Genomic DNA, 27541 nt, shown 5'->3' with positions numbered 1-27541 from the left:
TAAGATAGGAAGCTCCCAGCTCAAGACAGGTTAATTAGAAGCAACTGCTTGGAGGCCACTGTAGTGAGTGACGCCTTCTATGCCAGTCATTGGAGTGGGATGTGGGAGAAGATGAACTACATCTAAAAAATGATTGTTGGTGTCTTTAAGATTCCAAATGTCAATTAAGTGTTCTCGATACTGTTGCCAGTGCTACAGTAAAGGCTCTACACAATAACCTTGTATTAGTACTGTTTAGTTACATAGAGGATGTGCAAAGGATTATAGCTACATCTAGCACTCATGAATGATGCATTCAAATCAATTGTAGAGTTTATACATGAAACTAAGAAAAAAAGTCTGCCTAGGTCACCAGTTTATTTTAAGAATATGTGGGACCCTAATTGTATTAATAGTCTTTGAAGTTGTAGAGGAAGAACAATAACAATCTCAGGAATAACACTTCCAAAATTTTCTATTGGCCTGTCACAAACATGGTCAGTGTTACCTTTTTCTGAAGAATGCAGAAGATATGAGGTACAATTCTGTAGCTCACCAAACAGCTGAAAGGCATTGTGAAAATCGTCCTTAACTTTTGTAATACTCTTTAGAATGATACAACCTGATTTACCCAACTCATTTACCCAATTAAACTTTCTTTTTTTCCATCTATCCCCATTTGTTTCTTTGTTGTGACCTCCAAGAATGCTTTTGTAGCCTCATGAAGGTGTAGGATGAAATTTCATGTTTTTAGGTTGAAGTTCACTCTGTAAAGCTAGCATAAGGAAAAGTAGATTCTGTAAGTGTACACACGATTATCTTCTGATTTACAGTGTTTGTGATGCCAAAAAATAAGTCTGTGTACTAATGGGGACTAAACTAGTGTGTTTAGTCTTGCAAGAAAGACATAAGTTCAAGAAGCAGGTCAAAAAAGCCTTTGGTATTGTGTTCCTTCACTTGGGCCCCTTCTGTCCTCTTTCCAGATTGTTGCTTGGTTGATCTTTTCCTTAGTTTTTCAGATACTGTTGGAATTCTTGAAGACCAGAGGCCTAAAGTGGTGACTTTTCCCTGTGTTGGTCCAGAGATCAGCTATAATCTTGGTATTTGCTTTCAGCAATGCTGAAATGGCTTCCAGATTTTTAATGCCTGAACTTTGTACTATTCTTGGGGGTTTGGATGGTATTTTTTTTTTTTTATATAGTTCTGGAGACTTACAATAACTGAAGGGGAAAATAGCACTTAGGACTTAAGAATTTGAGCTGAGGCCCATGAGTATAGTAATCTTTGTTTAGGTGTCAAGACACAGTCTGTATGTAAAATTGTATAGAAAAGGAATAAGGGTATAAGGACCGAGAAGATGTCTCTGATGACTTTGAGAGGAATTCTGACTTCATGAATGATGGTTATCTTGTCTTAACATTCAATTGTTTTTACAACTCAGTTTACAGCTCAGAAAAGCATGGCTGGGCTTCCCACGTGGCCTAGCTGAAAGTATTATTGAGTGAATACGAAAAACTTTAAGAAAATTCACTGTTAACACAGTTAAACATCTAAGGCGGGTGAATATACAGCTTTAATACAAAAAGACATCTGTCATGTAGTTATGATAACAAAGAAAACCTACCTATCGTAAAATAGCTAAAAAATATTTGGGGTTGTTTTGTTATTTTTGATTGAGTCAGTATACATTTTCTCAATGGTACTTCAGCTACTGTAAACTTGTCATTGATTTTTTTCATAAGTTTTCCCATGATTGTGTTACTGACATCGTTATGACTTACTCCAAAACTTGTCTTTGACAAATCTGTATGTCTAATAGAGGAACAAAATCATATGCCAAAATGATAGTCATTATTATGCCTTAATTAAATGCAAAATAATAGTAAAACATTGCCAAAAATAGTCATTATTATTTGTGTAAGAAAAGTTGCATTTAAACATGATTGACCTCAGGCAAGGTACACAGTGAAACTAATAGTTCCATGCAATTCACTTCATCTGTAAAGAGACAGCAAACTGAGCTGTGTCCAGTCAGCAAGTACCTAAAAACCTCAGCTTCCACCTAGACATTAATTTAGATTTGCAGTGGCTGTGATTATATGGGAGAGGAACACGGCAGAAGTGTAAGAGACATCTAATTTCAATATCTTGATCAAATGAGCTTCCTGACAGGAGGCACAGATGTAGCAAGAAGACCAAAAGCACTTACAGAGTACTGCAGTTTTGTTAACATGCAATAGTTCCCTGGAATTGTAATTCAGATTATCCCTTAGCTTCCACTTCTGTGTTTTCTCACTTTCCTTTTCTGATCACTATTCTTGATTATTTTTTTATTTCTCAGGCATTTTAGCTTTTCTTTAAGTGCTTTCTTGTTTTTCTTTTCTTTTTTTTTTTTCCTAAAAATCTTCAAGCAGCTTTTTTTGCATATTCCACTTAGAAGGCAGCGTGAAATAGAAATTAGATGAGATCACAGGGGCTTTGCCTTTTATAAATACTTCAATAAACATTAATTTATGAAAGAATGATCCTGTGATTAAAACTGAAAAAAATATTTTCATATTTAGTGTCCTTGGAGTGGGGCCACTAGCTGATCTGTACAATGCCTAAGAATTGGGTTCATCATCCTTATGAACTCCTTTCGGTCTGCTGTTGGATGTGCATATTGCTCAGGGAGACAAAAGTCCTTATTTTATGCTCTCCTATGCAGGACAGTTCCAAATAGTACTTTATGACCTTAATTTTATAATTTTGTATATATATTCATTTTAGAGACATTGTACCTTCAGGAGAAGATGGGCTACCATTGCCTTAAACTCTAGTCCACTTTAACCAGCCAAGAGCCTTTGTCTGATGCCTACCTTTAAAATCCATATAATCATAGAATGGTTTGGGTTAGAAGAGATCTTTAAAGGCCATCTAGTCCAACCCCACAGCAATGAGCAGGGATATCTTCAACTAGGTCGGGTTGCTCAGAACCACATTCATCCTGACATTTAACATTTTCAGGGATGCGGTATCTGTAACCTCTCTGCGCAACCTGTGCCAGTGTTTCACCACCCTCATAATAAAAAATTTCTTCCTTATATCCAGTCTGAATCTACCTTTTTTTTTTTTTTTTAGTTTAGAAATATTACTTCTTGTCCTGCTGCAATAGGCCCTACTAAAATGTCTGTTCCTATCTGCCATAAGTATCCATAAGTATTGAAAGGCTGCAATAAGGTCTCCCCACAGCCTTTTCTTCTTCACACTAAACAACTCCAACTCTCTCAGCCTTTCCTCATAGAAGTGCTCACATCCATTTTTGTGGCCCTCCTCTGGACCCTCTCCAGGAGGACCATATCTTTCCTGTACTGAGGATCCAGAGCAGTACTCCAGGTGGGCTCTCACCAGAGTGGAGTACAGGGGCAGAATCACTATACATCTCTCACATCTTGGTGTACAGTGGTACTTCCACACCCACAATGAAGACAAAATACTTTTACTTGCTCTGAGTCAGTCTCTCTAACTGTCAAGATAAATTAAGGAGAACTCATACCATGAAAGGCTTAAGAGTTCTTACTTTTCAATGGGAATTCTTACAGGGTTAGTCATGTAGGAAAAAAATGGTACTACTCTACAGCTCTTCACCTGAGAATTGCTAAGTAAGGTTGTACAAGTGTTACAGTTTTTCTTTTGTAATAGTCTTTATCAATTAATTGACTTCAAAAGCTGGCAAAAAAAATATCAGACCTTAGAAATTACTGATTTATGCTGAATCTTTGTCTTTCATGTGGTAAAAACATTGCTGTTTGCTTTAGTATAAAGTATGGTTTAACTGAAGTGGAAGATGCCAGTTTAAGAAGCAGGCAGTTAATTTGATTCAGACTTGTGTACTTCTCAATGGTGATTACTGCATGCCTTGGGCTGCTATAAAATGACAAAGCTAATAAAAGCTCCGATTAGAAATATTTTGAAGGCACTTGCAATTAGAGATTTTAGAATTTATATTGATAGAATGACTCTGAGGTTAGGTGCACTTAAATCAAGTTTCACTTAAAATTTACTTTTAAACTTCACTCATCAGTTGTCAGATCTGTGGTGTTAAATTTAGTTTGAAAACACATCACATATTTTTTCATATATTTTTAGGTGGTTATTTGTTTTTTAAAAAGTTTGTTGGAGTTATAATAAATATCCACAGGGGAGGTTGGAAGAAAGAAAATTGATTTCAAAAAAAGAGCCTGTATGTATCCTCTCTCTGCATATTCATTCTTTGTTTACCAGTACTGTAGCTATCCCAGTTACCTTAAATTTTGGCTCACCCTTTATTCCCTGGAATAAATTCTCTTGTCATTCTCCTTGGAAATACCTAATGCGTGTCACTTATTCCTACCACCTTCATCAGCTTTCTTTCACTTAGGTTGGTGCAGATAGGCAGAATAATTAAATAACACAATAATAAGCTGAAGTGCTAACAATACTATAATCTTCAAGATAACCTATTCTGGAAGTGACCATCTCAACTTTTTTTGGCAGTGTTTCTTTATACTAGGTGTTTACATAAAAATGTTGTCAAGATACATGTGTTGGCTAAATACTTGGCATCTCATCCTTGTTTCTCCATGAGATTTTTGAAAACTAATTAAAAACTCATAAAAGCACTTTCCACATTAAAAAGTCCTTTTCAGGACCAATTGTAATTTGAAAATCTCATCAGAAGTTTCTGGGTTTAGAATCTTTGGTCTTCAGGATGCTCCTGTCTTTTTCTCTTACTTTCTTCTCTCTTCCTTTCTTCTCCCTGTCTTTTTTGTTTCCTAGTATTACAATAGGAGAGCAATATCATGTTTGCCCACTTTTAAACAAAAAAATGAGAAATTTTTTTTCATTGTCATTTCTCATTATTTTAAAAATAAAAGTGGTTTGTTTTGGTTTGTTGTTTTTTTTTTTTTTTTTTAAGAGAAGAAAAAGAAAACATCTGCCAGGTTTCGTTCTGGTATCTATTACAATGCTGTGTGATATGTTGAGCTGCTAGTGATGCTTGCTTGCTTCTTTGAACAGAACAAAAAGTGACTTGTGTGAGTTTCTCAGGAGACTGTGATCATTTCATTTTCAGTTTATTCCAAATAAGGAATACACTAATTAAAACAATTGTAATATTGTTTCTGCAATTATTTGTTAATTATGATTGAGTTAATGAACTGCTTCTGCATACTCAGTTCTCTTGAGTGTTTTTGGTAGGTCTTTTGCCTAAGCAAAAGAAAACATTGGAAGAATCAGTGTTATTTCAGAGCAAGTCAATTCTGAACGTATACCAGTCTGTGTAGCAGGAGCAGCGGTGGGCTTGAGGCAGTGCCAAGAACTGTCTTTTTCAGAAACATAATGTATACCAATGTTAATTTTTCTACAGCTGTCATTGTAGTTGAAATATACAGTTTTACAATCCCTTTGAATCATGAAATATTAGAACAATTAAATTCTGATATGTGACTTCTCAGCAGATATAAAAATAGCACAACAGTAATAGTGGGGCATTGCTAGAACATGAAAAACATGAATTGACTGATGACTTTGAAGGTTTATTAAGAAAAAAATTGCATGCCAAAAATTGCCTTAAAATTGACAGTGAGAGCAAAAGCATGTAACATGCTCAGTGCAATGGACCAAGAACTTTTGTAGAAGAGTTCTTGAATGGGTAAAAAGCAGGGGCCTGAAGTTTAATAAATACAAGAGAATGGTTTGAGTAACAATTTTTAGCTGGACAGGTAGAGGCCATGTTTTAGAAATACTCTAAGGGAAGATGTGTTGAGGCTTAAACAGTATGAAATCTATGGAAGAGACAACAAATAGGATCATAGAACCATAGAATAGTTAGGGTTGGAAAGGACCTTAAGATCTAGTTCCAGCCCCTTCACTGTAGGCAGGGACACCCCACACTAAACCACGCTATCCAAGGCGCTGTCCAACCTGGCCTTGAACACTGCCAGGGATGGAGCATTCACAGCTTCCGTGGGCAACCCATTCCAGTGCCTCACCACCCTAACAGTAAAGAATTTCTTCCTTATATGCAGTCTAAACTAACTTAGCACCCAAGTTACAGAACAATGTATGTGAGAAGATAGTAGGTCTGGTCTTTCTTCATGTGTTTGTATGTCTGACTGATGAAGGACTTAGCCACTCCGTCAGTTTTAATAACTTCTCTATTCGTAGGGTGTAAGAGAAGGGTAGGAGTGAGTGGAGAGGGGGAAGAAAGGAGTGTGTGCAAAAAAGCTGAATCCAAGAGCTCAGACCTTTCTTCCATAGTGACTGAAAACAAATATTCTAGAGTAGAGAGGTTGAGAGAGGCCACTCTTACCAAAATTAATATATACGTCCTTTTCTGAGACTGAAACAACAGAGATATCCTAAAAGCTCAGAGGACAAATATGAAGTGTTTGACATCCAATACTTAAGAAGTGTTTAAAATCATCATCTGGGAGATAATTCTATTATGAAAACTACTGAGGTTTAGAAGTTTCTTGTCACGTGAAATGAAAAAGTAATGTTTCTAAGTATTCAATGAGAAATGCTGAGAGAAATGTAGCACAATCTTTCACCTTACCCACTCAAAACTTCCCGTTGGGAACCATCTATTTCCTGACTGTCCACAGTGACCAGATCCAGAAGAAAGGGGGACTGTTATACCTCAAAGAGAAATGATGGCTCAGATACCTTCGTATTCAGTATTTGACATGTACATAACTGGTGTGGCCAATAGGCAAATCTGTTGCTGTGAACAAAACTTCATTGTTTGTTGTTTGCAGTACAAAGGTAGTCCAGGTATCTCCCATGAACCTCCCACTAGAGGAAGGTCTTAATGATCCACTGGATTAGGAATAAATTGATGGGTCCAAGGAGGTCAAATAGATTGTGTCCTATTCAGTAAAACAAAACAAAGGAAAACAAAAGAAAACAAAACATTTCTGGCATTTTCACTCTCAAGCCCCCGATCTTTGAAGGAAACAGGTGAGCTCATAGTTTAAATGTAAGTCTTCTAACTGGTGGTTCATGCCACAGAGATTTTTAAGGGATTCTTCTAAAGGAGATAAAAAAGTTAGATGATGGTGATCCTCTAATTTCTCTGTGTTCCTACAAGCATCCACTTCTTAGTCGCCTGCCTGAGTAGCATTTATTGCTGTACAAAGGTTTTAGGAAATCTGTACTACTTCTCTACTTTTTTGCCTCTCCTTTGTCTCTGCCCTCTTATACATATACAATAGGAAGGTTAGATGTGGCTGATCTGAATCCTTAGTTTACAGGTAAACATAATAGCTGATGTTTGTTCATCGGTCTTCCTGATACTGAGTGAAGTATAAGTAGGAGCAGAACAAAGCAATAGTAACATTCTAGGCCTGTCTTGCTTCAGGTATTTCTGGTTTAAGGACATGATGAACTTGTTATAACCCTTTACTTTACATTATTTCTTACAAAAGCATCGATTCCATTCTTGCTGGCTTTGAAACATAAGATAGAACATAAATAAGCTTGTATGTGGAATGAGGAGAGGCAAACTACCTTGTATCACATCTAAAGTATCTTAGATATACTGGTCAGATCAGAAATATATTCTTTACCAAGGTTAGAAAAGACAGAGAGGTATGATCAGTGCAAATGTCAGAATATATATTTTGTATACTTTCTGCTTTTGTCTCATGCTTAGGGAAACTAAATTGTTACTTAGGCAAATTCTTCCTTCTAAATACAAGTGTTGAAATTGATGAGCAATATCTCTTTTTAGAAACAGCATTCTGAAACTCATACATTATTTTTCTGGTCTCTTCTGCCTTGACAGTTAATATGTTTTGTTCCCAGTTGGTGGAGGACTTTGTCATTCCTACTTTGCATTTGAAGTGTGAAATATCAGAAGTGGAACAATTAACAAGGTTTCACTGAAGTCGTCAACAAAACAATATGGTTTCAAGATTTCATCTGTCACATTTCTATTGCTTTGCACTGATTTTGGATATTAAGTGCCACCAAATTTTTCTCTTCTATTACTCTTCCCTGCTGTACTACATTGTCAAATTAACATGTACTTTCTGATCACAGCCACATCCCACTCAACTGCTAGCTTTCTCCTGCAAGAAGAGACTACGGAATTCTCAATTCAATTTCTCAATGCAATTATATGCGATCTTTCTGCAAAATTACCTTTTGCATCAATTTCCATTCATTTCTCAGAATTTCTTATGAAAGATTGCTTGAGTGTTACAAAGAAATACTTTTTTTTTTCTTTTCTTTTTGGCTGCATGGTAGTGTTGGAATTTTCTTGTAAAATTTTAACTTAAACAAGGGTGTAGAATTAGTCCAGTGTTTCACCTGGGAGATGCTGAACATTATCTGCCTGAAATTTTTAGTCCATAAACATGTTGACATGTTACTTTTCTGAAGAATTCTTATTTTGATGAGCAGGTATAAGGCAGATTCTTGTGCTGTAAAATGTGATGGTTCATGAGAGGCTGACTGTCATTAAGACGTCTAGGAACCATGCCTTATATAGTCACACAGAAAGAAATTCTCATGGAAACGGCATTATGGAGGTGGCAGCTGCAGCTCTATATTTTTTTCTAGGTTTAATTTTGCAGTTAAAGATTAACCCTTTATGATCTGTGTAAAAATTACATTTATGTCCCCCTGAAAAACAGAATATATGAATATGAAAACAAATTTCTGAAAATGTACAGGAGAGTCGCTACATCTCTGTGGGACTTAGAGTTAACTCTGTTTGCACCGGATTAAACTGCTATTGCTGAAATTTTGGGCAAGAACTCTATTTGGGTATTCTAATGTGGCTAGAATTATCATTAATTACCAACTCATATCTTTCCTCACTGAAAGCTTTTTTCTTCATTAGAGGCTGGCAAGCAATGTTCAGAAAACAGAACTGTCTTTCCCCCAATATCTTTCTCTTATTTCGCAGTTCATGATGGGCCATTGTGAAACAGATGGGTAAAATGTGGACAGTGAAACTACCAAGGTAGCAATAGTGAGGCAGTAAAATAGTACACACTCAAGTACAGACTGTGATGTCAAGTGGTTGAATTGGCAGTTATAAGTAAGAACAAGCACACACTCCACAGAGACTTCTAATTTGATTTCTAAGGCACTGTATGGCTTTGAGAAGCTGGTAATGTTGGAACCTGAGCACAGAGCCTGAAGACTTGCAAGCTACCTTTTTGTGGTTTCTTTAGATTTAGGAGGAAGCAGAAGGAGAAACCGCAATCTCGAGACTGTTGCTGCTTTTCTGTGTTCTTGCTGGTGACAGTAAAAGCCCACATTCTTCATTAGTTGCTTAGTAATTGTGTTGTTATATCTCCCACACAGGTCCATGGTACCTTGCTATAACATTTACTAGAGTGAGAAAATACTGCACTGCCTCATCAAAGATATCTGCAGCTAACATGCTGCCATCAAAGAGCTGGAGCTTGGTCAGAGCACCTTGATGTTTGCTGTGTGAGATAATGGTTTCCTCAGTATTGCTCCTTAAGTTTTTTAATACTATTAATTTTCTGTCTTGCACCTCCTTTTGCTCAGCATCCCATTTTGTGATATTACTTTGGCAATACAACCAATATTGTAGCAATACTTACCATTCAAACTTGACTTCTAAAAGAAGGTACTCTCCAAATACTATTCAGCTGTGACTGATAGCTTTATCAATCAACAGTGTGTGTGGAGAAGGGAGTTGAGATATAGTTTTGGGCAGATATAACATGTGCAGAGTGTGCTGCTGAAAACACCTTTCTGGATCAAATGGAAACAAAACTTCAACGGATTAATTGTGCGTGTGTCACAATACAGTTGTTACCATAGCTATAGAACAGATTTCTAGTGGATTTTTATTTTACATTAGAAACTTGTGCCATGGCAACAGCAGTGCCTGTTGAAGATGTAATTCTGTCATTATAATTTATCTATTACATCTCTTTTCATTATTACTAACAGCTGTTATTCTTCTGAATGTACTTTAGTTTTGAACATGGAATCTCATGAGATATAAATGTGAATAAACTGATTTCAAACTTTACATAAGTGCAAAATTCACAGTATTTAGTATGTTTCTTGTTTTCTTAAGATGCTCTGCAGTCTTGGAGTCAGATTCAGAAAATAGATACGTGAGTTTGTTGAAGCATCTGTAAATTATAACTCAAATACTAAAAGTGAGAAATGGTATTCCACAGAGTTCTATATATGTATCACAAGCAACTGTGCTGGGGTGCACCAGTGTGTAAATAAATAGCTCATTGAATTGCAGTCTGCTGTCTAAATACCAGTTTGGTTGTATATAAACTGGTGATAATAGCAATATGTATTTGTGACTTTGAGATTATGGTAGAACTGAATTTATTTGTAGTTCCAAATATAAATGTTTTCCGTGCAACACAGATATGGCAGTATTGCAGCGATTTTCAGAAGTAATCCACTCTGATGGGTAAGCTGTATGTGCACTTGTAATAACACTAAAAATTGGTAGAAATTACATCTGTTTATGTTTTGGTATTTAGGCTACTATTTACAAGTAAAAAGATAAGGTGGTAAGAAAGCTGATATTTGGTGAGGAAGTAAGATCTATGTTGGCTCTTAAAACAAATTTTTTTGAAATAAAAAAAATTATCATAAGCAGAAAACTACTCTCCATTGGGATTTAATCAAAAATCTTGAACTTCTCCACCTATTATTCTTTCTCTCTGGTATTCCCATGCTCTTTCTACTCAGAAGACTTCATACAAGCCTATGAGAAAAAAAACCTAGTATTGACTTGCTGTTCACTGAGTATAGACCTATGCAATGTAATTGCATATCATACCATTTCTTAGTCCCAGTTAAGTTGGTTGAAAAAATAAATATAAGGCATCTAATGAAAAGGCTCAAAAGTATATGAGGGGATAGAACATGATAGAAATGGAGAATCTGAATTTCTCAGAAATATCAGTAGATTTAAGATAAGTTCTAATCACACAGAATATCAATCATTAGTATAGACATCTAAATGAAAGGATTTTTTTCAATACACAGCAGTATTCAAAAGAACAAGAATAATTTTGATCTGTTTTAAAACAGACAGAAAATAATACATGAAACATATCATCACTAAGCCTCAGAAGAAATACTGAATTCAGTATCAGTTGTCTTAAAATTAATGACAGAAATATGCAACAATAAAAAACACCAATCTCGCATATGGGTAATTATTAAAAGCTCAGGAAGATTTTTTGTTGTTTTTTTTTTCTTCAGTAAAGTTGCCTATTTTAGCAAGGATACAGTAGAAATATTGTATGATCCTGTTTAGACTTTCTCATACTTCAAGTTCTTGAGACTGAGATGTTGGGAATTTGCATGAGCAATGAAGACAAGCAGTTTCAGTTCTAGATATTGTGGAGTTTGAAGAGGTTACTCGATGTCTCATAGTTCAGGTCTTAGGTCAAAAAATACTCTTGAAATAAGACAAAAAGCAAGTAGTTTTATCACTATCTATTTCATGTATGATTTCTTTCTTCCTGTGGTTTCTTTGGAACAATACAGTGATTAGTAGGCTACTATACTATTTAGAGCACAGGTTTAGTTCATCTCTGTACTCTCACTCTTCCCGGAACATTAAAGTATTAAGCAGTAACAGCATTCTGAAGCTAAAATAATAATACAAATCTGTGTTAAAAGAGCAGTAGACTTTTTTTTTCCTGACAAATCCAGTCTTTTTCATTGTTCATCATAGATGTGGTTTGCATTGCTCAAAATCATGGGGAGAAGAAGGCATAGCTTCCTTTGTTATATAATTAACAAAGCTCTTAATTAAAGCAAAAGTAAAAAATTATCAAGGAAAAGAACTGACAGCTAGGTAGCTGAACAGCACAGAGAGAATGCTCAATCTCTAACAGAGCTTTTGTTATGTTGATCAAGACAGACCAAACTTTATCCAAATAGTCATTAAAAGTATTCCTTTGTTTTTTGACAGTTGAATTTGGGACATTAGGGGTCTGACTTAACTACTGAGGTCAACAGCAATTGTGCTATATTCTGTGTTCTACGATGTTAATTACTCTGAAGAATGCAAATCTTAAAAGAGTTTCAAATTGTATGCCCCAAATTTGTAGACGTTTTCAGCATTATATCCTTGTCCCTTATTTCCCATTTATCAAACTAGGATGTTATCACGCTACAACCTTACCCTGTAAAGATGTAAGTTCATAATTGTGAATCCATTAGATAATGAGCATCATAAAAAAATCTAAGGAATTTGATATTCAAAGAAGAATTTGAATGTTGTGCAATAAATAGCCAACAAAACCATTCTATTTGAACAAAGAGAATACAAAGTATTGAAGTGCTTCTCCATCACTGAGAGAACTTCATTCTGAACATGAAATGGGCAGTTGGTTTTTTGGGGTTTTTTTTTTAAATAGTAGGTTATGGTATAAGAAGTGAAATACAGTGCTGCTAATGCATAAGAAAACTAGAGGTTACACAGGCAACCTTCATTTTCATCTTTCCTGACTTTCTTAAAGTGCTTATATGTGTATTTTAAAGATGAAAGTTATACCTACAGTAGAATATATACTTACATATGCACAATAAAATAACTGTACTGACCTGGCACAATGTATGGTGAGTAGGTTTTCTCTCTAGGATTCACTGACTATCAATCTGATCTCTGATGAGAGTTTACTTAATTTTTAGGTGTGTAAAATAAGATACGTCAATCTGGAGCAGGATCCCAGCTACTGAGTTTTTCATGTGAAGGAAAAATAGCAAAGTCAATCATTATTTGCATAATTTATTTTTAATTTTAAGTTCACCTTCAAAATTGTAGACATACAATTAATTCAGCAACTTTCAGAAATCAAAGAAAATGAGAATGTCCCATGTCTTTTCCCCAGAAAAGAGCTTTTCTGGCATTATTGATTCCTTAAGCTCTATAAAGTCCCCCATACAATCTTTTCCCATAACAGGCCACATCATTTTAGTTGCAAAATTTCTTATGACTATATTCTAGTCAGTTGTTTCCCAAAGAAAAGTAGGTTTTCTTAGGTTGTACTCATAATCTTGGTTAGAATTTTATCATGATATTTTACCAAATAAGAAAAGCTAATGTTACATTTTTAAGCAGCTGACTAGTAAAAGAGCTGATGATGTTTTGAAGTACACACCAGAATCTTTCTTTCATTCATGTAATCAAATACTGCCTTCTTTTAGAAGTAATATTTTGAGATTTTGGCACTTGGTTTTGGTTTGGGATTTTATTTTTTATTTTTTTCAAGCAGGTATTCCAGCAAATAAGAGAAAACTGCTTCATTTCTTTGCAAATTATTACATAATGCTGTGTTTGATTTCTTCTCATAGCTAGTGCTATGCACAGTCCTACAGTTAAGAGTCTAGATATGTGCATGCAACTTCTAGGAAGAATGAGTGTATTTATGTTTAACAAAGTAGTTATAGAGATGCAACTGTTAGTGGGGACACAATTATTCTGAGTAGAATATTAACTTCATGCCATGTGGATAGAGTGATGTTATCCATACCAGTACTGTAAATGAGGTAGTACAGGTAGAAAAAGGTCTCTTTCTTCCCCCCCCCGCCCTTTTTTTTCTCCTCCTAGTCCTTGCAGCAACAGGCATAAAAAGAGCTATAAAACTTTAATAATCCACTCTGCCTGTGCCAAAAAGTGCATTTTTCTGTAGTTTATTTTTTTGTGTATTTGTACTAAATTACATATAAAACTTGGTTCAAAAAGACTTGATTTCCTGGTGGGTTTTTCGGTTCTTTTTTTTTTTTTTTTTATGGTTACTATTACTCTGAATCTATTTGCAAAAGTTCCTAGAAATAAAAACAACCCTCAGATCTATTCTTTAGAGACTGTCAGTAAAAAGGCATCATAGTGTAAATTCACTATTATTATAATGACTATAAGAACTAAAATTACTAACAATACTCCTGACAATACTGATTCTTCATGTGTTTTACTACCTGCAAACTAACTAGCTAATTCATCATAATAAACTGTATAATTTAGGCACATTTCAACTTAATAACAAATTAAATGAGACAACCATTAGCTTGATGGTATAACAGTGGAATTTTGTCTTATATATGTTTTTTTCATGGAATTTATGTGTAGCACTGAATGGTTTTGGCTGGTTTTCAGACAAGATAAGATAGTTAAGTTTAAGGAGCGAATTGTTTTTTAAGAGACTAATAAATCAATTCATGCCATAAGTATCTTTTCTTTCTGTACATAAGAAAGAACCAAGCAGCATACAAAAATCACTTTGCAGAGAGTAAGGGTTTTGTTGTTTGCAGTATTTTATCACCCTGTTTTTTTACAAGGTAATCTCTTATTTCAGAGCGTCTTTGCCAGGGAGAAGCATCCACTGAAAGTGAGCTTCCTGAAGGACATCCTGCTGAGCAGTTTGCGGGTTTACTCCATGGATCATCACCTGCGTGTGACCCACCTGATAATCCATTCCAGCTGTACAGCAAAGTAAACCAGTGCAGTGGTCCACTAGAGAAAAGCATTTTGAGCAAGAGCACACTTCAGCAGATACAGCTGCAGAAAGAAAGCAACACCGATCCACCCGTTAAGAAAAAAAAGCCACCAGTTGTTAACAGAACCATATTTCATACTAAAACTAAACCAGTAGAAAATCATACGTTGGTTGGCACATCAACCAGGATAAGTGAACAATGGGTTATCACCACTGGGGGATTTGTTGAGCGAGCGTGCACACTTGGGAGAATACGATCCTTTCCAAAGACTTTGCTTGAAATGCATTTGTGCAAAAATGTGTCAAAATCTGATTCTAATCTTATCACCCGTCCACCAAATGACAAAAAAGCAAGAAGCAACTGGAGTGAACCCACACCAAACCAGCAATGCTCCAAAGGGAATTCGGAGAGAACACCTTCCTTCACATCAGAATGGGAAGAAGTAAGTTATATTTATTTCTAAGAAAGAGAAAATACGTGGTATTGTGAAAGTGCTGTTATTTTTTTTAATAAAAAATTCATCTTCCACACTGCAAATCTTCGGAGACTATGTCCTAGTGTAATGCATAGTAGTTTGACAGCTGCAACAAAATGCAGTGGATTTATGTTCAAACACTGTATGCTTAATGAAGCCTATTGTGTCCATGGGGAATGAAGTTAACCAGAAGTAATTCTGCAATTCATTGTGACATTGAAATTATTTCCTACTAAAGCCTCACCACCAACACTAATTAAACTGGTAAAGTTCTTTGTAGCTATGTCCATATTTAGATACTTGATAATTATTTCCCACCATAGCAATGCCCACCAGCAAGAGACAAGAGAAGATGGCAGGAATGGAGGATCTAAGATTTTTAGGTTGATTATGCATTCTACAAACTCTCCCTATATAACATGTTATCTAAGTGGTATGTAACCTGTGTACAGAATGCTTGGCAAATACCTTACTCTTTTGTGAAGTGGGAATACACTTCCAGCTATGGTGAATTCAGGACTATTAAAAGAAATGTCCACACTGAGTTTGTAGTGCACATGCTTGCTCCTACAAGAGCGTTTATTTTAGTTTTATAACTAGATTTAAAACAAATTTTAAACACCTATTTTTTCCTCCTGTGCTAAATTTCAAGGATGCAAATGGTTCTTCATAGACACAAAACTTTCCATCTTACTGAGGTAAATGAAAAGTGGGAGACATTTAAATCTTACTGCTATTACAGAGAAGCAAGTTTTTCTCTTTAAAATGACTGCTACAGAAAATCTATATATTTCCAGAGTGCTACTTTATTTCAGAAAAAACACAGAGCTTGTATTTGGTTATTTTTCTAAAGAAAAGGTCCAGCTCATCTAAATGTCTGTTTTGATAGAGCATCTCAAGGTAGTTTTTGTTGTAAAAGAACTACTTTCTCAGTGACATGTACTTAAGATCAGGTTTTGATCTTAATACTTTGGATACATTGTTATGAAATCCTAATATGAGTCAGGTCCAAGTTTGCCTTTTTAGGGAAACAAGTTTTCTTTGTTCTTAAGAGTAAGAAAAAATGTAGTTTATTTTCAAAACAGTCACCAGTGACAAATATGTAGTTTTTTAAATGGAGGCTAATGTTTTTCTAATAGTCCTAATATTAATCATAGTAAAACCTGGTACTCTGTGTCTGCCTTCTTAGACAACACCAGCTTTTGACTCAGTTTTTGTTTAGTCTTGTTCTTAAAGAAAAAATAAAAAGGTATAATGTTCTTGACATAGTACGTTCAATGTAATTTAGAAATGTGCAAATGAGTTCTGGGATCAGTGTAATGCTGTTTCATGAGCAATATCTTTCTGTGGTATGTGGGGACACATCTATGTTTCATGCCACAAATTGTGGCCTTGGGGCATATGGAAAAAAAAGCATAGGAAATTCTCTGGAAATCTTCAATGAACAATTGCTTTAGTACATCATAACACACAAAACAATATTCTTATGCATTAATATATATATCTTATGCTTAAATAGGTCTCTGCTGCTTATACCTACATGACCATAATCATAAGTATGAACTGTAGAAAAAGAAATACTAGTCTTAAGCTTTAGCTTTTGCTAGTGTACAAATGTTGCAAAATAAAAAGCAAGGTGGAGAAATTGTCTACCTTTGATTTTTGCATTTTGCAATCTTGATTGTTGTTTTTTTAACTATAGTAATAATGCCAAAAATTTATGCGTGAAAAACCAAAATGAAGTGACAAAGATGGGGCCCATCAATTGTTTTCACTGTTTTCTCTTTTGTAGATTGATAAAATCATGAGCTCTATAGATGCTGGAATTAATACTGGACTGGAGGAGATGAGTGACCACACTGCAAGTAAGGAAAAACAACTAACTATTGTTTCATTTTGACTTAACTGTCTATAGGGAAATCATGGATAAGATATTGCTAAGTAACCCACTGTGTTGAAATCATTTGTAGGTATTTGGATAACCATGAACAGAATCAATGTTGTTTACTGTTGGAGATGCATTAGGTCCGGTATCCTGGAGCTGTTACTTTAAATAGCACATTGGAGTCATTAATGTTGTTTTTAAATCTTACCAGAAAAAATATTCCATTAGTGCCTACTTACTGAGGCCTTCCTGCTAGGGGGAAGTTTTCCAATCTTTTTCAGCTGAGTTTTTGTTTGGAACAATGGGACCCTGAGTATATCTAATTCAATTGCTGCTGACACATTTTAAAGCATCATGTTACCTAATACTGCTTCGATCATATATTTTGCACAGGGCTGAAAGTGTTGCTGACAGCCAGTGACTAATGTTAGCAATGGAGGGAAAATTTACAAACCTTTCCTACCATGGTGACTTCTAAGAACTCCACGTCATGCCTAGCCTTTTGGTGTGTCAGTATAAACCTGTGCAACAGGGCTGATGAGAATTTTGAAAGTATTTTACTATGTCTTCTTCCTAACTCATGGAAAGAAAACTGACTTGTACGTCTGAATAATTTGGTCTTGAGGCAAAGCTATGTTAATTCACCTGTACTGGTACATTCCTGTTAGCAATTCCAATTACTTGGGTTTATCTATTGAACAGGAGACTACGTACCTTGTTGCTTAAAATAAAAAAAAAATCCTTTTCCTTTTTTTTTTTTTAACAACAGCCCATTTCATAGAGCATTATATCTGTACAGTATAAAACTGTGTCATCAATTAAATAGTTGACACAGCTATTTTAACAGTAGCTGGACAGTGAGAAGGAAATCTAAGAAAAAGAGAAAAAACTGATTTGAATACAAATGTAATTGCAGATAAAAGAAGCAGATTCAGATTATTATTGTTCTAAAAGAGTAAGGGGCAGTCTCACGAAAAGTGCTAGGCATGTTGTCCTGGCAGGCTGTTTTTGATTCCTGAAACTTGCAGTGTTGGAAGGGAGAATTATTCATAGAGAAACTCTTGGTTAGGAGATAATTAATAATTTCTGAATTTGCTAAAAGCAATTAATGATTTGCTAAATTTGACATGGAGTTAATTTCCTCTATAGCACCCTTCATAGTGCTGTGCTTTGTACTGGTAGCTGGAAGGGTGTTGGTACCACCAGTGTTTTAGCTACCGCCAAGCAGAGCTCACATGGCACCAATGCTGTCTCTCCAACATCCCCCCTTACCAGTAGGCTGGGTGGGCAAGATGCTGGGAGGGAATATAGCTAGGGCAGCTAACCCAAACTGACAAAAGGGGGATATTCCATGCCATATCACATCTGCTCAGCAGTAATAGCTAAGAGAAAGGGGGGAGGTTGGGACGGCATTTGTTAGTATGTTTATCTTCTGGAGCAGCTGCTATTTAAAGCTGTACTTCCCAGAAAGTGTCTGGACATCACCTGGTAATGGGAAGTAGTGAATAGATCTTTTGTTTAATTTTGCTTCCATGAGTGACTTTCACTTCATTTAACTGCATTTTTTTTTGACCCACAAGGGGTTTTTTCCATCTTATTTTCTCCCTACCTGGTCCTGCTGAGGTGGGGAGCGATAAAGCAGCTTGGTGTCACCTAGCATCTAGCCATGGCCAACACACCACAGTATTTTTTGGTGCCCCACCTGGGGCTCCAGGAATTCGAGGTCAGGATAGTAATTGGGAGAGGTAATGAGCAAAATATGGACTGAACAATGTGGAATGATGGTGCAGAATTTTGGTTATTGTAATTGTGGTAAAGGGATGAGGGTTGCATTGTGTGCAAAATTGTGTCCACTTTTGCTTGGTGTTGTGATGATGCTATTTTGACTTTGATGTGGGATTGTTTTTTGTTGTAGTTGTTGATATGAGTGAAGATTCTGTGATTTTAATGATCATTCTTAAATATGTGATCCACAGAGGCAAGGAGTGGAATATATTGAGTTTGTGTGGCCAGATTTTAGATGGACCTGCTGGTAGCACGTAGTTATCTGGGATAACATAGTTGAGAAGTAAGAGGGATAGAAGTGGCGCAGCAGCCAGAGAGAAGAGTTAGAATATGTGAGAGGAACAGCTTAGCAGACACCAAGGTCAGAGCAGGAGGAAGGGGAGGAGATGCTCCAGGCACCAGAGCAGAGATTCCCCTGCAGCCTGTGGTGCAGACCATAGTGAGGCAGGCTGTGCTCATTCAGCCCATGGAGGTCCCTGGTGGAGCAAATATCCACCTGCAGCTTGTGGAGGACCCTATGCTGAAGCAGGAGAGTGCCCAAAGGAGGCTGTGACCCTGCAGAAAGCCTGTGCTGAAGCAGGCTTCTGGTAGTACCCGTGGTCCTGTGGAGAGAGAAGCCCCCACTGGAGAAGGTTTGCTGGCAAGACTTGTGACCATGTGCAACTAGACGGTATTACCCAAGGCTCTGTCCAGCCTGGCCTTGAACACTGCCAGGGATGGAGCATTCACAACTTTCTAGGGCAACCTATTCCAGGACCTCACCACCCTTACAGAAAAGAACCTTCCTTATATCCAGCCTGACTCTCCCCTGCTTAAGTTTGTATAATATAGTAGTACAGTATCGGAGTGTACAAGTCAAAGAGATTTAGTGATGGATGCTAAAGAATCTATATTAATGAAATTCCACTTTTCTTATCTAATAACTTTTTAATAAACAGTAAACTTTCTGATAATACCGAAGAGCAAATGTATCTTGATACGGAATTCTTCTTTCTTGTATTTACTTAGTCCTGTAATTCATATTATACTTTAGTGTTTTAATGAACTGTTAGTAAAAACAAAAACATATTAAATTCAAGCATAAATACTCTTAATTTACTAGGCATGAAGAGCTTTTTATACTGCACAGTATATCATTCTCAGTGAAAAATATTTGAGAGGAAATGTGTCATACACTGTTAATTCAGTAGCTATATTTAAATTAGACAATGATGACATCTTGTGATGAAATCCTTGAATGGATTTGCAGAAACCTTGGACTATATTTTCCTACTAGTGAAATCTGGAAAGACTTCATTTAGCTCTTGAGGAGAATCTCATAAGTTGATTAGAGGAGCAGTTAAAGGGGAGAATCAAAACTGGCTGATGTGGTCATGAGAACTTCATCCACAGCATGCATTCAGAAACAAAAATATTAAAGGAGACTTTTCAGTTTGGTAGTGGTACAGGTAATGGAGTAGTAAACTAGAAACTACAGAGAGAGAGATGGCTGCTGGTGTCCTCTAAGGGCATGGAACATTCAACATCTGAATAGCTTACCACTGAAATCAAAAGCAGGAGTGCTGACTAGAGGGCAAGTAAGAACTAATCTCAGTGATAACAGAGAAGAAAAACACTATCCCAAGCAGTACAAAAACTTGACTGTAGAGTGAAAATAAAAGAATGTGCTGGCTACTGACTCCACTCAAGGTAATGTAGAGATATCTCTATCACCAAGCACTTACGGCTGGTGTATTTCTTCACCAGAGTCTGAATTTGCCAGGTTGCAAAAGATTCTTCTGATCACTAGTATGTGATAAAGAATACTCATGATCCTGCCAGGAATGATCAAAATTGAAAGTGATTATAAGGCTTTGTGGCAATGAATAAAAACGACGATTCAAATGATATTGTATCTCCTCTCACATCCAAGCATCAGTTAGATACACCCTAAATATAATTACAGGGCTTCTATTCTGAGAGAAATTTAAATTAAGAACCATGTGGCAAGGATAAAAATCTTCATCTTAAATAATTGAAATTCGACGTAGATGAGCCCCTGAGAAAGACAAGATTACTTAAAACAAGATTAAAGAATTGACTAGAAAAAGTCATGGGTCACTTTGCCAGCTGATTGTATGCTAACGGTAGGAGAAAAGGGAACAGAGAATAATTAACTGAGGAATTAATGAGCAATAGACAAGAATAAATTGAAGATTATGGCAAAATTGGCATTGTAGAGTTTGTCATATATATTACACTGGTAGTGTAGAGGGAAGAATAAAAGAAATGTTGGCTTGTCTTTCAAAAATATAATAGACTTGATAGTAATGGGAGATTTTAGTTGCCACAGCACTTGTTGGGAAAGAAATTTCATTGACAGACTGCCCAGGAAAAAAGTCTCAAGGAGGCAGACATCAATAAATTCAGCCAATTTATTTTAAAAACTCACTAGGGTTCAAGTGAAATAGAAATCTGTGGGCTGTTCAACAGAATACTGCTGAAGGCCGTAATACAAGCTTCACCAATATAAAGGAAAGAAAGTGTAAAAGACCAGCTTACATAAATTGTCATTTTTCTTTCACTTTAGATAAAATGAAGAAAATGTCTCTCTTTACTGAGCTTTATAGAATAGCACACGCATGTAGAGACAAGTCAGAAGTGCCAAAGCACTCACTGAGATGCAACTAGCAAGAGAAATGAGGATTTAATATAACATAATTACATTAGTGCACTAATAGGGAGAAGAATAAAGAAACCCTTGGCACTTAGTAGAGGTACTGTACAAAAGGAAAAGCTGCTCATAGTAGGTGCAGAGAAGGCAAAAACATACAATGACTTTTTATCACACATTTTTACTGATAAGGTCATCGTGGAGCGTATGACATACACTCTAATCCTTAGAGTGTAACCTCAATTGTAGATAAGGAAATAGCAGGTTATATAGGGTAGGTATCTTAAAATTGATTTAATGAACTTCATTTTGTGGTACATAACTGTCTGAAAAACTTAAACCTGTTAGTGCTTTTTTGTGAGCATTCTTGGAGAATGGGTGAGGTACCAACACACTAGAAGAGAATGATGTAGAGCTTAACTTTAAAAAAAGGAAAGAAAGAAGAATCTTTTCTATTCCTAGAAAAGTCAATGAATAGATAAACTACTTAAAATAGCTAAAAAATAGTGAAGAAATAAGTAAGAGGCAACATGGATTTGCCAAGAGCAAACCTATTAAAGCAATCTAATTCCCTGCTAGGAGCAGATATCAGATTTTTGTAGGTGAGGAAAGAACAGTAGATGCCCAGTATTTGGACTTCAGTTAAGGTTTTGGCATTGTCTTGTGTTTTTCTAGTTAGAAAATTAAGGAAACATGAGCTTAATTAAAATAATGGTAGGTCAGATGGAAGAAGCTTATTCTTAATGTCTAAATTTAGACTAAATTCAGTGCAGACTACATTGAGTACATCCAAGCCACAGAGTTAGATAAGCAGACACTTCTTTGGTATTGTTCATCGCATCTAAGTGGCACTAAAAGTATCTCTAAAGATAGCCTAGAGGACATCCTCAGATATAGTGGTCTAAAACTAGCTGAAATGAATCTCCACCTCTTCTCCCCATAACAAAATTAAAAAGACAATATACTGAAGCATCCAAATATATTATTAGGGAGATTATGACCTCTTACATTCAGCAGCTCCTTCAAGACTTCTGGATATTTGCTAGAATTAAAAAGGATATTGGCTGGAGTATACCTGATTTTAGCTTGAGTCAGTTGAATAGATCAGATTACTGTTTTAAATCACTGTGAGTCTATGTTGCAATGATTCTGTGACTACTGGGATAACAATTTAGATGGAACCTGTCTACAAGGTAAAATAAAAAGAAGAAATACTTCAATTTCCATTTTTTTATTTGACTAAGTTCTTCAAGGCACGCACAGCAGTATTTCTGTGTTAGTTGAAGCCCAGTAGCTGTTCAGATGTGTGTGGTTCAGAGTTTACTTACATTTGCAAGTCACTTGAAAGAGGATAATGAAGAAATAATCTACTTCAGAAAAAAGTTGCTTTTTTTTTAACATGGGTAATTGGATATCATATCATCATCATGATTAAAGCTAGGGTTGTTTCAAGTCAAAGCAATTAAAATAATGACAAGGAAAATAATTGTTAAAGGTCATTCAATATCAAAATAATCTACAATCAGTTTAGGATTGTGCTGGGCTTTTGCGAAAACCACTTCTGTCAAATATGTTCTAGCACTTAGAGGGTTATTTACAGTTTTATAATTCTGCTGATTATGAACTCTTTTTTGAGTGCTAGCCAAAAATTCGCTGTCCAGTTGCTGTGTGCATGCAACTACACTGTAGTAAGGATTTCTTTGATCAGTTGAACAAGTGCCCTCATTGTTCCACTCAGATGCATACAGAGTGCAGTTTACCAAATTATCTTCAGTTTCATGATCTACAATTTGAGTTTAGAACATAAGATACTGGCAAGCCTTTTCTTACAGCTGAAATAAGCAAATTTCTTACTACATTTAACAACTTTGGATTTTAGAAAGTTCATTTGTTGCCCTTTTCTGAGAATAGTGGCAATGCTTGAACATAATCCTAGCATCACATTCAGCATCTATGTCTAAACATCAGTATCAAAGCTCCAAACTTTGCTCAGTGAGGCTTCCTGAGAGAGTGCCTTTCAAAGATTAATGTGATTTGTTACTGGAAGAGGTGTATGCAACAGGATTTTACCAGATTGGAAAAAAAAAAATCAAGAAAGCTAGCAAATCTCCTAAAATATTTGCTTTAGCAGTATGTATTAGCATGTCAACAACTTCAGAGAGACCCATGAGTTGACTCTTCTAGAACTACTTCGTAACCAGAAGGACACTGGAACACTGACAGCTATGCCTGAGTTGACTCCATATGAGCTGTACATCATTTGAAAGTAGCAGAACTGCAGTGGGTTGTGCTGTATTCAGAATAAAACCTACAGCTCCACCTTACATGAAGTTTTTCCACAAACAAGACTTTGTTCTGGATACGCCCACTACGTGTGTGTGTTTCTGTCATGTAATACATATTTAATGCCAGTAATAGGTCATGGAATACTGCATTAAAATGCATTTTGTGTTTAAGGAAGGAATGAACACACACAGCCAGAAAAGCAGAATGAGAGGAGTAAGAATTCACTTTGTGCACCTGTCATTACAGTACAGCTGTAATGTAACTGGAATTCTGCAGACTTTGACTACCAGGAGCTACATGCCCAATTTCCTCTCTTTCTTCCATCTGTTCCACTGCCACTATGCAGACATGAAGCCTTCATCCTCCTGACTATGGTTCTGCCTATGAAAGCAAAAATTTCACTCCATAGTCAAACTTTCTTTTAACAAATGAAGCCTTGCTAGGCTGGCCCTTTTTCTGTTTGCTGCCGTATGGTTGTGATTTTGGCAAAATGGTCTTCCTCCAAAGCTGTTAATACCCTACCTCCTCCAAGGGCAGAAAACAGATAAAATATAAGCATTTAATTAAGGCAGAATTTTAATTAGATATGTGTAGGCATGTTGGCATAAGGCAGTTTTCATAGTGGTAAGTTATATACTCGAAAGCATATACTTTGTTATTTAGTGTCTGTTTTGCAGCAGTTACTTCCCCATTTTAAATCTCTGTGTGGTTAAACTAAGCACTTTGATGAAGTGGATTTAATTCATAGATTTTAATAAATGGAGCCATGCACCCTCTCACAAAGTGGGAGACCTTTGAAGCTTACAGTTTTGAACAGACAACTCTAATTTTGCAACAGCCAACACCACCAGACTGTAAAATAAGAATATCACTTCCCTCCTAACTCCACTTTCCCATTGAAGCTGATGCACTGTGCAAAAAGACCAAAATATCTGTAGCATCATAAAGTGAAAAAAAAAAGAAAAGGCAGAGGGAAGCTGGCTCTGTAACTGGTAGAAGAGGGACCCAATGATAGGAGACAGCTCCAGCAGCTGTTCTCTGCTCCCAGTGCTTTTTGATGCCTCCTTAATAGGAAATGAATATGCAGTTTGAGATTTTTTAACTGCATTTATGAACTCTTTAGCATCAAATATGCTATCCCCAGCACTGCAGGGAAAAAGGCCACACAATTGGGTCTGATTCTGCACTTGTATTTTATTAACAACTGCAAAGCAAATGTGGAATTTTAAGTTGCAGTGGCAGAATTGCTGGGGCGAATTTGTCTAAGCCAAGTCAGTATGAGATGTTATGGAAGGCAAAGGTGATTCTTGTTTCAGGCAAAACTGGTTCTAGTCATTCATTTTCTGTTATGAATGTCTCACTCTCACACTCTTTACCCAGAAAACAAGCATGCACGTTAGCCAAGTTGCCTGTTCATGGCCACTTGTGTGTAATAACAGCAAACTAATTTTTTTGATAGATCTTTAGGAGTCAACAGTTACTATGGTGTGGTCCTCTTGTTCCGAATTTTTGTGTACTTCAGTGGTGCTCGTTGTTTTGGCTTTCTTATCTTGGATATTTTAGGGCTAGAATCTATCTTGCTTTTGGAATTTCAAGAAGGTGAATATCACATACAGTGTGCTATAAGGTTGTTGCTGTCCTCCTGTGTAGTGTGTATTGTAGAGTCTTCTGACAAATGATCTGTGCTGTTCCTTTATCAGAGCATGCTCCTTGTCTTGACAGAAGCACATTCCTTAGTCTTTTGCTGCTGTCAGCTGAGCCCTTGGTTATCGATACAGACTATACCTTTAACCCTTTGTAGCAGTGTTTCCTATCATGCTTACACACATGCACTTCTACTCATGTATTATTCACACCAATCTTCATATTCTTATAAAAATCTCTGGAATTATTTGAATGGTAATTTCAGCCTATGTAATCACCTAGATTATAGAACAGTGGAGAACAGAAGCCATATAGCTGTAAAATACATGGAAGAAATATTTAGGACATTTATTTACTGGGAACATGTTAGTCAGAATGCATTGCAAGCTACTGAGCTTACCCAAAGAACACATAAATTCTCCAAAGAAATCACAAATAATTGGATTAATATTTTGTTGACTTCTACTTTGTAAAAGCCTAAACAAGAGATAAGGATGCATCTGTTTTAATGATCCATTGAATCCCAAAACAAACCTTACAGAAAACTTGGCAAACTACATAATAATTGTAGAGCTTTTAGCTATGTTTTAAAATAAACACTATGGGTGTTGGATACAGGAAGCAGCACGTATTTCTTTTATTTTCTATTATTCATGTACTCATATTTTATTGGCAATTTTAACCTGTAGTGTCATAAATGTAATAATCATCTATATGCTCTTCATACACCAATTAATTAGAGCTGTGCTTGAAACAGCTTGGTAAAAATGAAGACAGACTAAACTGAAAATACAGGAAAAATGTAAGTCATCAGGCCATATTTGCCCCTGTAGTCTCTGACTCTGATGCATTTTCTATTTACATGTGCTCTCTCTCTCTAAGTGCTTATCAACATATACCTTTTATTTGTGTCAGTGCTTTGTGTGTCCTAAGTTAGGCTTCTTTTTTCAAAACTGTTTGCACACCAATTCAGTCATATTCACAGACTTGAATAAATGATTTCTAGCATATGTCTTCTAGAAGGAATAGAGATGATTGACAGCAAACAGAGAAACTTAAGAAAATGGGACTATAATATCATAAATCTTGACATTCATCAGTGAGTAAATATGTAACCTAATTTTTGTTGAATTTGTTTGTAGTCTACTTGTGACCATCAGATCTTGACATGTTAAATTTAGATACTGTGCAATAGGACTCCCTGAGCAAAGGACTGTTCTACAAACTCTTTTAATTGGAGGATTAACATTTAATTTTGACTGACTTAATGTACTGAGACTTTTGAGACGTATTTTCCCACATCATGTGTAAGGTTTTAGTGAAATAGCAGAGGAGGTTCAGACCCCATTCTGGTGTTTGTATTTTCTCCTTTGGAAAAGCTTTAAACCTTGGCAATCTGGGCAGTTGTAGCATTATTTCTGAATAACCAGACATTTATTATTTTTTTTTTCCTTCTCACAAAATTAATGCAAAGGATGTATTCTTCCTTAACATATACTAAAATATTTGTCAGGCATAAAGAAATCTCTCTTTTATTTTGTAGAAAGACTTAATCTCAGAAAGAAGAGTAATGCAAACTGCATTCCAACCATCTCTTACTTCATTTTTTTATTAACCTAATACCTGATCCTTACATTCTACTGTTAAATTTCTTAGAATACAAGTCTGTGTGACCACAAACATGAACAAATTATGTGCAGTGTGAATATGCTGCTCAAATATATGAAGTCAGTGTACTTACCACTGTTCTTAGAGCTTTGTTTCAGTATTTTTAAAATCATCTCACATGAAATAGTTCCCCTTTAAAAGGAGTGAGATATATTAGGTTATAAAGAAGACATGCATGTTGATAGGCAAAAATGGAATAAAGTGGTCCTACATCATATTCATATGCACCTATAATATTTGTTTTGAGACAGTGGAGAATGGTATGAATACACAGTTTGCAAAACTCAAAAAATCAGATTTTCATTGACTTCAAAGGGCATGAGGTTCAGAAATATAGACAAATAATAGTAAAATGGAGAGTTAAGTAGTATGATGTTTAGGAATGTTTGGGGACAATGTTAAGATCTGTATACATTACTGTACAGAAAATTAAGTAAATAAAAGTTACTCTCACTTTAAAATTTTGGATATATCTGTCTATGGTCTAGCCTTACAAAATTGTGCTGATACAAACAAAACCAATCAGAACTCAAATTAACTGGTTATGAAAGGTGCTTCAAAAATAATGTTACTCACATTACCTCCTGGATTCTGTTGGTAGTAAATAAGTCTCTAACTCTAAAGTGGATTTGAAAACATTTCTGCGGATGATAATATTACTGCTGCAATC

General features: G+C 35.8%; 1 protein-coding gene across 10 annotated transcripts in view; it reads left to right on the top strand.

The window, feature by feature from the left end:
- The window catches only part of ANKS1B (ankyrin repeat and sterile alpha motif domain containing 1B), a 425238-nt gene that overhangs the window by 187728 nt on the left and 209969 nt on the right, over window positions 1-27541 (top strand). For all 10 annotated transcript variants that reach the window (XM_061357113.1, XM_061357101.1, XM_061357080.1 and 7 more), the window contains 2 exons: window positions 14334-14917; window positions 16743-16815. In XM_061357113.1, the coding sequence (XP_061213097.1) occupies window positions 14334-14917; window positions 16743-16815 (657 nt within the window). The remainder of the gene's footprint in view (window positions 1-14333; window positions 14918-16742; window positions 16816-27541) is intronic.

The sequence above is a fragment of the Neopsephotus bourkii genome, unplaced genomic scaffold (assembly GCF_033783945.1).
Source record: "Neopsephotus bourkii isolate Nb327-2 ecotype Australia unplaced genomic scaffold, CSIRO-AGI_Nbou_v1 NB_107, whole genome shotgun sequence".
NCBI lineage: Eukaryota > Metazoa > Chordata > Aves > Psittaciformes > Psittacidae > Neopsephotus > Neopsephotus bourkii.
Note: the sequence above shows the minus strand (reverse complement) of the source record. Positions and strands in the feature narration are given on the sequence as shown.